At 41.0% G+C, this 15,672-nt stretch overlaps 1 protein-coding gene across 2 annotated transcripts in view; it reads left to right on the top strand.

The window, feature by feature from the left end:
- Nucleotides 1-11,190, top strand: part of KCNAB1 (potassium voltage-gated channel subfamily A regulatory beta subunit 1) — a 231,741-nt gene extending 220,551 nt beyond the window's left edge. For both annotated transcript variants that reach the window (XM_072996106.2, XM_072996107.2), the window contains exons 13-15: nt 3,830-3,950; nt 10,208-10,296; nt 10,507-11,190. In XM_072996106.2, coding sequence (XP_072852207.2) covers nt 3,830-3,950; nt 10,208-10,296; nt 10,507-10,596 — 300 coding nt within the window. In that variant the 3' untranslated portion in view covers nt 10,597-11,190. The remainder of the gene's footprint in view (nt 1-3,829; nt 3,951-10,207; nt 10,297-10,506) is intronic.
- Nucleotides 11,191-15,672: the final 4,482 nt, after the last annotated feature.

Below are 15,672 nucleotides of genomic sequence, written 5' to 3'. Positions count from 1 at the left end.
GGGACAAGCGACGGGAGCTCACTCCGTTGTGTGGATTCGATCTTACGACTGCTGGTCTTCTGACTTTGCAGCACAGAGGCTTCTGCGGTTTAACCCGCAGCGCCACCACATCCATGGGGAGAAAGTACTTTTAGATAATAGACTTTAAATTTATTATAGGCCTGTTGGTGAAGGGAAACCCTCAAATAATACACTCTTTGTACCTAGTAGCAAGCATTCAGACTTGTTTGCAGCTAAAAAAAAGAACAGATTTAAGGAACTAGATTTGGTGGACAGAGTGCCTGAAGAACTTTGGATAGAGGCTCGTAACATTGTCCAGGAGGCAGCAACGAAAACCATCCCAAAGAAAAGGAAATGCAAGAAAGCAAAGTGGCTGTCCAACGAGGCCTTAGAAATAGCAGAGAGGAGAAGGGAAGCAAAATGCAAGGGAGATAGGGAAAGTTACAGGAACTTGAATTCAGACTTCCAAAGAATAGCAAGGAGAGACAAGAGGGCCTTCTTAAATGAACAATGCAAAGAAATAGAGGAAGATAACAGAAAAGGAAAGACCAGAGATCTGTTCAGGAAAATTGGACATATTAGAGGAACATTTTGCGCAAAGATGAACATGATAAAAGACAAAAATGGGAGGGACCTAACAGAAGCAGAAGACGTCAAGAAGAGGTGGCAAGAATACACAGAGGAATTATATCAGAAAGATGTGGATATCCCGGACAACCCAGACAATGTAGTTGCTGACCTTGAGCCAGACATCCTGGAGAGCGAAGTCAAGTGGGCCTTAGAAAGCCTGGCTAACAACAAGGCCAGTGGAGGTGATGGCATTCCAGTTGAACTATTTAAAATCTTGAAAGATGATGCTGTTAAGGTGCTACATTCAATATGCCAGCAAGTTTGGAAAACTCAACAGTGGCCAGAGGATTGGAAAAGATCAGTCTACATCCCAATCCCAAAGAAAGGCAGTGCCAAAGAATGCTCCAACTACCGTACAATTGCACTCATTTCGCACGCTAGCAAGGTTATGCTCAAAATCCTACAAGGTAGGCTTCAGCAGTATGTGGACCGAGAACTCCCAGAAGTACAAGCTGGATTCCGAAGAGGCAGAGGAACTCGAGACCAAATTGCTAACTTGCGCTGGATTATGGAGAAAGCCAGAGAGTTCCAGAAAAATATCTACTTCTGCTTCATTGACTATGCGAAAGCCTTTGACTGTGTGGACCACAGCAAACTATGGCAAGTTCTTAAAGAAATGGGAGTGCCTGACCACTTTATCTGTCTCCTGAGAAACCTATATGTGGGACAGGAAGCAACAGTTAGAACTGGTCATGGAACAACTGAGTGGTTCAAAATTGGGAAAGGAGTACGACAAGGCTGTATATTGTCCCCCAGCTTATTTAACTTATATGCAGAATACATCATGCGGAAGGCTGGACTGGAAGAAACCCAAGCCGGAATTAAGATTGCCGGAAGGAATATCAACAACCTCCGATATGCAGATGATACCACTCTGATGGCAGAAAGTGAGGAGGAATTAAAGAACCTTGTAATGAGAGTGAAAGAGGAGAGTGCAAAAAACGGTCTGAAACTCAACATCAAAAAAACTAAGATCATGGCCACTGGTCCCATCACCTCCTGGGAAATAGAAGGGGAAGATATGGAGGCAGTGTCAAATTTTATCTTCCTGGGCTCCATGATCACTGCAGATGGAGACAGCAGCCCTGAAATTAAAAGACGCCTTCTTCTTGGGAGGAAAGCGATGACAAATCTTGACAGCATCTTGAAAAGCAGAGACATCACCTTGCCAACAAAAGTCCGAATAGTCAAAGCTATGGTTTTTCCTGTTGTGATGTATGGAAGTGAGAGCTGGACCATAAAGAAAGCAGACCGCCGAAGAATTGATGCCTTTGAATTGTGGTGCTGGAGGAGGCTCTTGAGAATCCCCTGGACTGCAAGGAGAACAAACCTATCAGTTCTAAAGGAAATCAACCCTGAGTGCTCACTGGAAGGACAGATCCTGAAGCTGAGGCTCCAGTACTTTGGCCATCTCATGAGAAGAAAAGACTCCCTGGAAAAAACCCTGATGTTGGGAAAGTGTGATGGCAAGAGGAGAAGGGGACGACCGAGGATGAGATGGCTGGACAGTGTCTGCGAAGCAACCAACAGGAACCTGACACAACTCCGGGAGGCAGTAGAAGACAGGAGGGCCTGGCGTGCTCTGGTCCATGGGGTCACGAAGAGTCGGACACGACTAAACGACTAAACACACACACAAAAAAAAGATGTTTGTTTCCAGAATTAACATTATTCTGAAGGTTACTTGGAGGGGAAACTGAGCTATAATATTCTTCTGGAAAAGCAGGGTTCATTACATTCTAAAGTAGTCAGAAAATTAGCAGTTAGATATTTAGCAGGAACATCGTTTGCCAGAAGGGGAACAAATAAAAAAAGATTTTTGTATACCTTACCATCTGTAGAGATTTAGCACTAGCTTCTGTGGGTGATGTTAAACACAAATGAAGAAATGAAAGTTACTTTTGGGCTATCACTCCCAAAATCCACCAACCTTCATGATCACCAGCAGAACGACTCATAGGCTTGTCTTGAAATAGTACAAATTGCACAAAAGTAGCAAATCAGTTTCTAGGAATGGAAAAGCGTTCCAGTAGAGTGCAGTCCTACTTGTACTGCATTGTTCATACTGTAGGATTTGTACAATCTTACTTGTACTTCTGGTATCCTGGATAATTGGGACTTCAGATTCTAGAATTTCTGGCTGTTTACCTTGCTAGTGGGACTCCCTGGAGTTGCTGTAAAATGCACTGAAGGCCAAAATATATGGTCCATTGTTATATACAATTTTTTCTACACAAGGCAGCATTTAGAGAATTCTGAAAGAGCATCTGGGAGGCTTTTAGTGCCTGAAACGTTCACTTTAATCTGCCTAATGATAGGGCTGGCCCCTAGCTAGTGTGTCCATACTAAACGTTAACCATCGGACTTGCTCCCTCTCCGTACCTCCTACTTTACTGATCCAAAGTTATTTTCCTTCAGAAGTTTCTTGTTTGTCCAGATCCTAGTCTTTGCGAAATCAATGAGATTCTTTCTTCAGTCAAGGAGTCACTATAGTGCTATGAATCACTACATTCTGGCTAGAAACATCATACCTCTGTTATCTCTCACACACCATGAATATTGGCATCCCTGTGGTCGGTTTCCATTCCTCCGAAAATGCTGGTTAATATAATTCCTTGCATGAACACTAGCCAGCCCTGCCGACCCTGTCAAGGAAATGCCACACAGTGGCCTCAGCTCATACATCAGGTTGCCAGTATCTAGAAATGAGTGTGAATTTAATAAGGCTCTAAGATGGTAGTGATCCAGCATGAGGTCAAGAGTGGTTAGAATATTATTTAAATGGTACAGATGCTGCGATACGGTCAGTGAAATCAGGGCACTGAAGGTTGAACTCTGGGACTTTTGAGAAGCAAAGACTAGGGCATCCCTTCTAGGTTTCTCTGTTCTTTCTGAGCTGGCCTGCAATCCTACAGTAGCGGGGAGAGAAATGGATTTCCCCAGGAACAGTATATGTGAGTAATCTCTGGTATAAAACAGTGTGGTTGAGAATGTGTTGGACCTGAGTAGGAGATCAAGAGTCATTAGTTTTGTAAAAGCCCTGCCCCTTATTTGTTGATATTGGACTGATCCAGGAACCTGCATTTTGGGGGGTCGCTAAGAGAACTGTCAGGATGAGCTCTTGCATTTTTTTTTTTTTTGCCACTTACACTGCTGGGATTGTGGTTTGAAAAGTGCTAATTGTGTTTTGATTTGCCAGTGCTATCAGTGGCTAAAGGAGAAAATTGTGAGTGAGGAAGGGAGGAAACAGCAAAGCAAACTGAAAGATCTGTTCCCGATTGCTGAACGCCTGGGATGCACACTACCTCAGCTAGCAGTTGGTGAGAAATCCTAGATGTTGCTCTCTTTCTTCATTGTTTACTTTTCAGTTCTTTGTCTTGGTAGTGGTTCACTTGGCTATTGTCATGTGGAGGAGAGACCATTGATTATAATGTGTATAAAGGTTCTAGGAAACATCAGTACCTTTTTCTAAGAATTGGTCCTGATGTGCTCAGATAACTACTATTTATTTATGAATTTACTTATTTATAACATTTCTATGCTGTTTTCCCAAGACTTGAGATGATGGCATACAGGAAACAGCTATTTAAATAGAATTTGGTTTTTGTTTTGTTTTTAGAAAGGTTAATCATTTGAGTTTCAGCCGCTGATTGAGATCAATTTGACTTGTATTTATCTGCATAAAGATCGAAACAATACGGCCTGCCTTCCATGGATTGGAAGGGGTTAACTCAGAAAAGGACCTGTTGCCCAGTTTTTGGAGAGCTCTTGCCATCTGCAGTTTTTACAAGTACAGTACTGTACTTAAATTATTTTTTTTTAAAGAGAGCAGGATCCAGGATTAAATGTACTGGCAGTAAACTCACTGAAATCCTGTTACTGTAAATACCATGGCATAAGGCTGATGGTGTCATCATCTCTGTCACCAGTACAATCATTCCAGCTGCAATGATTTTTTGGAAATTAAAGACTACTCATATTTGTAGGACCCCACCACAGTTCCCTACAATGAAGGGCACTCTACATGATCCTCAGGACCTTGTGGTGTGGAATCAGAATTTTTTTAATTTCCGAAAAACTACTGCATCTGATAATGTCAGCTTTGTAAATGATGTTGCTAGATTTTATCCAATGTGACTAAAGTTAGTCTGGAAGAACTTAAATTCAATTGATTGTAACAGGTTCTCCTATAAGTATGACTATTTCTGAATTCTTCTAATTCGTGAAGTTTAGAGCACGTTGTGCTGAAATAATGGCTTAGTGTGGATCCAGTTCCATTTTTTTTTAAAAAAAACTACTGACTAGTTAATTGGGGGTTGGGAAGTCCTCTTTACTTGAGAAGAAAACTAATCACGTAATCTTACTGGTTAATTAATTAAATATTGCAACTCTAATTAAAACAAATTGAAGTATAGCATGAAATAATTGAACTGATGACCAAAGAAAGAATCTAAAATGCTAGCGGGAAAGTTAGAAACACTTAAAAAAGTGAGCAGAGATGGGTAGCTGAGGCCTTTAAGCATAACCTCCTTCCCTAGCCAGCAAAAACAACAGTAAGGCATTAATGGAAGCTGGAGTCTGATAAGACCTGAACAGCCACACTTGACCTCCTCTTCTCTAAAGAAAGGTCATTGCAGAGGCCCTTTCTCCTAGCCCAGACAGTCTGTTCCTCATGCTTAGTTGCAACATGAAAAATAACTTGATTAAGTGATAATAACTTGTGTCAGACAGATAGAGGTCCCAAGTTTGGGATGATTTTTCCAAGGATTCATTTACTTTTTTTATTCAGTTTATACACTGTCCATCTGGCTAGTAACGCCACTCTGGACAGTTCACAACAAAATAAACCACAATAACAGAATAAATAATAGCCACAAAACATAGCCACAATATAAAAAATCAAATAAACGTATCAGTCAATTAAATTAAAAAGCAACAAAAACAATTAATCTAAAATTAAAACATAACAAGTAAATTTTAACAAGTAAGATGGTGGAGTTTAAGGGCTGCGCTCTGCTGGTGCAATATCTGGAAAGGCTTGTCTGAATAACCATGTTTTAAGCAGTTTCTTAAAGATCCCCAGTGGAGGGCTAGGTGAATATTGGACGGGGGTTTATTCCATAGGTGAGGCACAAATGCAGAGAAGCCCCAGTTCCTGGTCTTCTCTTTTGAGCCCTCAGGACCAGAGATTTGAACTGCTTGGCCTGGGATAATTGAGTGGGTTGGGCAGAGCTTACTGGAAGAAGGCGTTTTGCCAGTGATTGCTCTCTAGACACATAAGGGGAACATAGTTTATTCATTATTTAAAGTATTTATAGATTTCTTTCTTCCCATTGGCCTGCTAAAACCATCTGAAGTCATAATACAACATTTATTATGATCTTATGATCAAGACATCATAACAACCAGATAGTAGCGGAAGTAGACACTTCAAACAAGCTAAAGAACAGGATTAAAATCCATGAAAGGGTTAGTGAAACAGTGTAGTTTTTACTGCCTATCTGAAATTTGGTAACAATAATGTATGGACCAGGACTATCTGTCAATACTAACAGGGTATTGATTAATGATTCTTACATGGAGCTTGTATACAGGTCTTTAAATCAGAAGCCCATCATACTGGCTCCGGGTCCATCTGCATTCTCAGCTGTTTTTGTTTTGTTCTTATGTGACCCTTGCAAGATGAACGCAACATTCAACTGACCCACTGAAGCATTCACTAATATTGTTAAGCATTTTATTTTCCATTTAAGTTCTTGAACGAAGCCAAAGTTAGCAGCACACTCCCCTGGAGGAGTATAATGCACTGCAAAAGGTACATCCAAAGTGACAGCTCGCTCTAGAGCAGCTTTCTGCTTCATGGGGATTGTGATTTAACATTAAGTAATGTGCACATAGCTGTTGACAAACATCACCAAGGTAACAAATTAGGAAGTATGAGCAGACAGGGAGGCTGCAGAGTGATCACGTGAAAAGAAAAGAAACAAATTAGCATTCTCATCTACCGTATAGCAATAAGATAAAGTCAAAAACACCACCAAAAGACATTCTAGAATGTCCTGTGAATATAGATCAAACTAGATGTTATGATATTCCCTGCAATTAATGTATTTGCCCTCCAGCAATGGGAATTTGTCAGAAGTATGGGCCTTCAGCAATCAGACTTGCAAAGTAAGCTTGTGTTTACATTCTGAAGGCCAATCACAAAACAAAGCATGGCTGGATGCAACATATGAAGGTGACACAGTTATAAAAACTATGATGTACTTGAGGAAGTGCCACTTTTAACTGCTTGCTAATTATTCCTCCTTCATTGAGGAGGAAAACCTTAAGGAAATTGGAAATTGGATTTTAGTACAGCACTACCTCTCCCTTTCCCCCCAAAACTGGTCAAAACACTCTCCCACATGCTTGCAGGGGATGAATAATTTTGTAAGGATGTCCACTGGAGTCAGCAATAAATGTGCACCCACAATTGTTTCTGTTCTGTGACCTCAAGTCACTTCTGACTTAAAGAAACCCTAACGGGATTTTCAAGGTGTATGAAAAGTTCAAAGAGAGTTTTACCATTGCCATCTACCACCCCACCAGTGATTTTCCCTAGCCAACCAGGAAACTTAGATATACTGAGTTCTAATCCAACACTCTATCCACTAGCTACACTGGCTTTCACACCCACAACTATTCCTTAAACATTTAACATTTCTGGGCCCCAGGCAAGATGCTTAATCTCAGAGGAGGCTCAGTAGATCTGAGTCAAAACTTTGTTTAGTCGTTCAGTCGTGTCCGACTCTTCGTGACCCCATGGATCAGAGCACGCCAGGCCCTGCTGTCTTCTACTGCCTCTTGGAGTTGGGTCAAATTCATGTCGGTAGCTTCGGTGACACTGTCCAACCATCTCATCCTGTGTTGTCCCCTTCTCCTCTTGTCTTCACACTTTCCCAACATCAGGCTCCTTTCCAGGGAGTCTTCTCTTTTCATGAGATGGCCAAAGTATTGGAGCCTCAGCTTCAGGATCTGTCCTTCCAGTGAGCACTCAGGGTTGATTTCCTTCAAAATGGATAGGTTTGTTTGACTAGCTAGGATTGCATCTCTAATTTGTATCCTCCCCAAACATAGAATTTTAGGCAAGCTAGCCAGAAACCTCTTTTCTGAATGTGAAGCTAGGCGGAACTAGGCTTAGCTAGGCCACAAAGCCTTTCAGCTTATGCCCTTCTCTCAAGTGAGCCACATTTCGGTTTCTGTATGTCAAGTATAATTCCCAGAATGGAAAATTTTGTAGTAGTGAAAGAAGTGCCATCAGATTATGCGACAGATTAATCTAAATATAAAACAAATTAAAAAGCAACCAAAATGCAATGGTAACTGTTGAAATCACACTCTGCTGGTGCAGTGGAGAGGCCATTTTGCACAAAGTGATAATACAAAGTTATTCAACTGCTAGGCTGCATCCAAGATGCAACTACTGAATTCCTCACATTTCAGCAAAAAGAACCCCATTTTTATAGATGATAGCAGCAAAGCCAGACTGGCAATTGTGATAAAATAATCATGAGTAGCAGGGCTGTTAATATTCTTGCTTGTCTCTTCTTGTCAGATGGCTCCCTCTCAACAGCTGTGCAGTCCTGGTTAAGTCCAGCAGCTACAATGCTGCTCACCCAGCATGGAAATTCAAGAGAGGCTATTTGTCTTTTTTTTTTTTTTTTACTTCTCTGCCTTTTTCTTGCCTTGTGAAAGGCACAGTTTGCCTTTCATACGTGTGATGAGATAGGACACTGGTTCTTAACCTTGGGTTACTCAGGAGTTTTGGACTGCAACTCCCAGAAGCCTTCACCACCAACTGTGCTGGCTGGGGTTTCTGGGAGTTGCAGTTCAAAAACATCCGAGTAACAAAGGTTAAGAACCACTGAGATAGGAGATGAATGATCCTATGAAGTTCAAGTAGCCTTTGAGACTCAGCTTCTTCTATCCCTGACCAAAAATAATAATAACGCACTAATGCATTTCAATTAAAAACATGTTTTGTTTAGAAATTATTTATTCCTTTGATTTAAAATATTTTTACCCCACCTTTATTGCGTACAATAAGTATACAAAGGTATACAGAGTTGTTTCCGAAGAGGCCAGCCTGTGCCACAACCAGTTCCCCGAACTTCCAATCTGGAGAGCCTTTTCTGCAGTTTTGCAAACCAATAATGGAAGAGACATCTCATAATCTGTAATCAGGGGAGAACTGAAGAACAGTTCTTAATGACACCAATTATTTTTGTGACTAAAGCAAGCCACAAATTGTATCTATGCAGAACGCCGTTCAATTTTTCCTTTCACCAGTCCTGCATTCTAATAAATTTAAGTGCATTTTAAAAAATAATACTAAAATGTGTTTATCTTCCTTTTCCATTCAGGCATGTAGACCTATAAGACAGCTAATAATTTATCAGGGTTTAAAAGATGTAATTAAAATGCAAAAACAGATTGCAACATATATACATCAGAATTACAGATAAAATTCAATTCAGCAAAATTCAAAAAGAGAAGCAATAAATGGAAAAATCCCAGGGGAACAAGAGGTCCAGGAGAGAAAAACACTTCGCTTGACATCTGAACTTTGGAAAGGAAGGAACCATCCAGACAGGAAGGAAATGACCTTATGCTGAGACCATTGATCTATCTAGCCCATATTGTCAATATTAACTAGCAGAAGCTCCTTGGAGTGTCAAGGAGGGATTTTTCCTTGCCCTACCTGGAGATGGCAGGGATTGAACCTGGGACCTTCTGCATGCAAAATGTATGTTCTGCCATTATGCTATGGCCTCTACAACATTCCAAGTTAATGCACAGTGAGCATTATGTGCCGCCACAGTGGTGGCCTCCGTTGCTAAACCAGTGTTGGGCTGTGGAGCACAGCTTTCACTGAAGACCTAAATATGAACAGCAGTAATAGTTCAAAGACCCTAAGAAGCAGTTAGAAACCACCGTAGTTACAATTTTCAAAATACTTATTTCTGAAGTCAACATTTGAATTGAACTTTTAAACATATTTGAGTTTGGCAAGGGAACAAGGCAAAATATAAATGTAGTAAACCAACCAAATACTGTTCTTCCTCCACCATTTAATTATGTTAACAGAATTAAACATTTACAAAAGGAAGGAAGTTATACCTCATTATGTTATGATCATAGTATAATTTTCTTAGACCCTTGTTGCTGGGAAAAGAAAATACAAACATTCCAAGCTCTGGGACAGAAACTGAATTAGCTGCATCTTCTAATTATCCCCATCTTGAGCTACTTAATAAATTATCATTTAGGATGGTCCAGTACACACACTTGGGGTTATATCCAGATTTAAACTTAACCGGGGAAGGGGATGTTCCTTCCTCTCCTCCCCACAGCAGTCCCACCAGCCGTCTGATATTGCTGTGCAGAGGATTCGGGGATCCTAATGAATGGAGGCTGCAACAGTGTAGGAGCAAGCAGAAGCAAGTTATGTGTGGAGCCCACCAACATTCACTCAAAGGACTTCCATTTATATTGAGCAACGCTCCTGAGTGTCATATGCTTTATGTGTTCCCAGCATGGTGTCTACGCAATGAAGGTGTCAGTTCTGTTCTCCTTGGCTCTTCCAATCCAGAGCAACTAATAGAGAATCTTGGAGCCATACAGGCAAGTATGACATTCTCCTCTATGTTTAGCAGACAGGGGCAGGGTAGGTCTAGAGATTTATTCAAGCTGATATAAATTTTATAAATTACATTGTACAGAGTCCATCTTACCTTGGGCTCTTTGGAGCATTTTAATATCTTCTTTCAAAATATAAAAATCAGTGAACGAATAACCTGGAATAAAGCAAATGTGTGCTCTTTACATCCACAGGTTCTTCCGAAGATGACATCCCACATTGTGAACGAAATTGATAATATTTTGGGGAACAAACCTTACAGCAAGAAAGACTACAGATCCTAATGCTTTGCATGATTAAACTGGACTGCATGGCTAAAATAGCACTCTGTACCTTGTGCAGTACTGAGTCAATCCTACCCAGTTATAATTACAATTATTCAGCAGTCTCTCTTGTCTACTAGATTCTTCAAGGTGGTGTGCTTCGCCAACATCCAAGAGCACAGTGGATCTCTCTGAACAGCTGAGATTGTCCTTCCTCTTTGTAGTGCATAGTCTCAAAACTTCTGGTTCAATTCTGACTCCGGGTGATGGGGCTAGCCCAGGGAGGGCGAATCCTGTCTGGGTTATGCTAGTAGTCATGTCAGGATCCCCACCCACCCCACTTGCCCTCCCCCTCATACCTCTGCAATGCAAAAAAAAGCTACTTTGGTGGATTCCCTACCCTTGTGGGGCAGGTTTTAATATGTGTGGGTGAACTGCACTGGGACTCACTCCCTGCTACTAGTACTATTTGTGAAGGCATTACATGAGACACTGATCCGAAGGTCCCCTGGAGTCAGACAGGAGAACATCTCACCTGGTTGTGCCCCACTGATGGTTATTTTTCCTATTACCTTTCCTGTTTATGCAGTAACAAATAAACATGTAAAGAAACAATGCAAGATTTCTAATCTTTAAGTACCTGGAAATTAAAAGAAGGGTGTACAGATATATTTTTGCAACAAACAAAAAGCCAGATAAAGGTTTTGCTTAAAGATATATTACAAAATGTTTCAAGTGTAAAGATTTATCAAGGATAAATTAATTCAGGTTTGCTTTTCATTTGCTTTTTTAAGGCTGAGATGAGTTCTACAGTACTAGTCTAGTTTCGGCACTGACAGAAAAAGGGCTGTCCATTTGAAGACAGAAACATTTCTTAAGAACTTACAGCAGTTTATGTCCACCAGTCATTTCAGGATTTGAGATAAATTGTCCTTGGCAGATGCACATTTCCACAAACAAGAGAGGGTATGATGCAGCCAAAGGTAAGCACTGAAGCACTGCAACACATTTACCTGGGAGTAAATCTTCTTGAACATACTACTACTTACTTCTGAGGAAACATGTTCAGGAATGTACTGTTAAACAGCATTTACAGAACAGGCCTGCAGGTTTCTACACATACGCAAACCTATATAGTGGGGCCTCAGTCTAAGGCCGAGGCAAAGAGGCAGTCCCAAAACCAGCAAAACCAGGGAGCTGGACAGGGGACAGATTGTATTTGTCTTCAGTGTGGAAGGGATTGTCACTCTCAAATTGGCCTTCTCAGCCACACTAGATGCTGTTCCAAGTCCTCAATTCAGAGTATGTTGCCATAGTCCCTCGAGACTGAAGGATGCCTATCTAGTGGGGCTTACTCTCAGATAAATAGGCACAGAACATCCATTGTTGGTTAGTCTATGGGAAGGAATGCTCTTGGTTTTTAATTAAGCTTATCTAACCTGCTCCTGGAGCTTTTGGGGCTATTTTATTAATGTGCTTTACACTCCCATTGAAGTAACAGGATTTTAAAGTGCTTAACTTTGATTGGACCACACCTTTTATCTACAGTGTCTCTTTCTTAAGGACAAAGGCTATGATCACATTGCATTCATAATGCTAAGCATTATGAAAACAAAGAGAGCCACCTTTGGGTCAGGATGTTTAAAGCTGGGCTGAAAGAGTCATGAGATCTTAGCTAGGGAAATCAAAATAAACATTGCTCCTGCTACAGAAAATGGAAATCAAAATGCCACAATCAAAGGCTCTCTTTTATCGAAACATGCTTTTCCTTTGGCAGCTTATAGACATAGCTATGGCAACTTTGATTATCCAGACTATAAACTATGTATAATAAATGTATATAATGTGCAGAGTTGTACAATAATTTTTGAAGACCAGATGTTCACATGGCGTGAAAGGGTTTCATTTCCTCCGCTTTGTGCTGACCTCCATCTGGTGATACAATATGCCGGTGTGGAGTTTCAAAATCAGTTTGTCTTCGTGAAATGTCAGGAAAGACTTTTTTTGCCCAGGCCCTCCTACCTGTAAACTTTGTTTATGATGATCATAACAACAGGGATCTCTGCTCTCACCTCACATTTCAGCTGCTTCATAGATTACAGCTCTCAGAATTCATCAGACATGATGAGTGTCCTTGCTGGCTGAGGGATGCTGGGGACTGTATTCCCAAAATGGCATTTTTTTTCCAAGCAAGCTCTGCCTAATAGGAGGAATGCTCTCTCTCTCTCTCTCTCTCTCTCTAAATATTAAAACTAAAATAACAGTAATTTGCAGGACAAAATCTTTAACACTGTAGGGGGAGGATAAAGTTTAGATGTTCACGTCAGGGATGCGTAAGGAAGCCTTCTGTTAGGATTCTGAAAGCCAGTGCCTGCTGCAGTATGCCAAAAGCTGCACACTTCTGCATATACAGGACAAGGGGTGTAGCGATAAATAGTGAAGGGGAGGTCTTACTCAAAATACTCTCCTATAGTCCACTCCTACACAGTCTCCAGAACTATAGGAAACAGCAGTGGTCCATGGGAGAAGAAACAAATTCTAACAATATTTGTCTCCAATAGTACATCTTTTGTAAAGCCAATGAGTCTTAAATGCCCACTTAAGACATCAGGCCCCCTCCCCTAATACTTCACAGTACAAAGATAGCTCACTACACTACATCACTGCTAGAAGTTACACACCCACCCTGTACACAGACATGCTATTGTGAAAACTGCCCCTAAGCTTAGGCAGAACAAGGAAGCTAGAGGTAGTGGTTACAGATGGTGGTGAGCCTTGCCTCTTCCGCAAGGTTGCATAATATCATCTTGTAGCTGCGTAGAAAGCCGAGCCGGATAGAATGAAAACAGCAGAGACTCTGTGTATGTATAGGGTTGTAAGCATAAATGATGTGTATGATAAAGTAGTGGTCAGCAATGCGTGATCCCTCCCAAGGTTGCTTTTTGACTTCAGCTCACATCATTCTTTGCCACTTCCTATGGTGGCTAGCTAGTTGGGCTATGGGATGTGCAGCCCAGCATCTGGAGACCAGCGGATTGCCTACTCCATAACAGGTAGTCTGAAGCTTCCCTTTGTTCTACCTCTGACTGAAACCAGGGTAGGTTAAAGGTTTTTCTTTCTTCTCACCAAACTGCAGGCTCTCTTTGTGCCATTGCTTGGCTGCGTTTTAGCCTTTCTGAACCTGCTGTCCTCCAGATGTTTTAGATGTTGACTCCTATCAACCCCACCAGCATGGCCAATGAACAGGATGGCTAGAAATGGTCATCCCAAAACATCTGGAGTACGCAGCTGATAATCCTGCAGCAGCATAATCCTTATAGGTGACTTTTAAATGTTATTATCTAGTTTTGCATAGTTGTGACACTGATCCCGCTATATTAACCCAGTAACAGTACATTCTCCAAACTACAAACTACGCCCCCACCCTCACTACTGATTGCTTTATTATTTTGCTGCCCTGGGCTACAGTGACCATCACTGTAGAATGTTATTTTTAATATTTGGGGGTGGACCTCTGTGAAACAAGAGATCTTCATTTTGCATTTGTTACAGGCGGGGAGGGGAGAGGGATTAATTTTTCATTACTTACTATGGAAATCTACTCTGCCAACCTGAAAACGATGCTTCTTAAAAAGGACTATATGCAATAGGGATGGGATTGTCCTTAGGCTTACCATGCCTTTGACTGGGAAACGTCTCTTCACTGTGGAATTATTTTTTTTTTAAAAAGATTTCATCCCACCCATCTTCCGCCGCCAGAATGCTGAAGTACAAACATAATCATACAGATTTTTAGACACTTCATTCAATAGGAATTGCAGAAAGAGCTGTGCATGGAATTGCAGCCTAAGGCTCAGATCCAGTACTCAAGTGCTATTGCTTGCTGGATGCCCAGTACAATAGCAGAATCATTGCTTTTGTGCTGCGGTACATGATCAGCAGTAATTTCAGATTAACAGCCAGGTGCAGGGGAACGGGCTGGCACAGGTATCAGTTCCAAATAAGTGATCGGCACATCCTCTTTTTGCAGATGGGTAACTGGATCTAGGCACAAGGACTGTACTCTGGAACACACTTTCATCCATTGATTGTCCTTGCTGGTTAAGGACATACAGCTGTACTTTGTATGTTCAAAGGCTTCTAGATCATTTTGGGAGAGCGGGGCCTACTCCACTCAGGAGGAGGAAGTACAGCACAAGTCTTTTTTCCTGCCTGAAACAGCTTCCTCTGTTCACTTTAATGGAAGTAATTGCTATCAATATGCAGTCTTTACCAAAGATTTGTCCAGCCACTGAAATGAACAGAGGAATAGTTAGTGTTCTTGACATACAACATTTCCTTACAGAAATAAGCATGGAGGTACTTTCTCATACAGGGCTCAACATGTGCAACTGAAACTGCTGTATCACAAACCCTCCTGCCTGTATATCCCTTGTCACTTTCACCTGATAATCCCAGAATTAGAGTTTAACTATAGAAGACACTGGAATGTTAAATAACTGACCTACTTTTTTCCCTTTCTTGATGTATTTCATCATATCAATGGTCTGTGTAAATTAATTCAACAGCTGTATACTAGAATCTGCTTTCTATTTCTGCTTGGACATAATAAAGGCAATTTGTGCACCTAAACTATGATCAATTAATTCAAGCAAGGAGACTTTATATTATCCTGATTAAAACTACACTCCCTCTTTTTGATTTATTACTCTCAAGATCAACATCTCAGTGCAAACAATCACATGAAGGAGAGAAAATTTTTACAAAAGAAAAAGGTATTAATTCATCCTTAAGAGCACTGGGATACAGAAGATTTTAAGGGTACACATTGGCCAGAATCTTCTTGGCTAACCGTGTAAATGGTGTGACATTTGGAAGCAAATCGCCACAAGATAAGAAATCACTCTGGACATTGTCACATTCTGAGTCAAAAAAGTCAGTATGCAAGTAATAAATGTCTGTTTGACTCAGTGATTTCTTAACTTGGGGCAATTTGCCTCCAAATGTCATGCCATTTGTGGAACACCTGTACAACTAGTTTGGGGCTAGTATGAGATATTCAGCAGCAGGTATTTCACAGTGCTTTTACTTGAAGTA

The sequence above is a fragment of the Pogona vitticeps genome, chromosome 3, assembly GCF_051106095.1.
Source record: "Pogona vitticeps strain Pit_001003342236 chromosome 3, PviZW2.1, whole genome shotgun sequence".
NCBI classification, from domain to species: Eukaryota; Metazoa; Chordata; class Lepidosauria; order Squamata; family Agamidae; genus Pogona; species Pogona vitticeps.
This window is presented reverse-complemented; position numbering and strand designations above follow the sequence as displayed.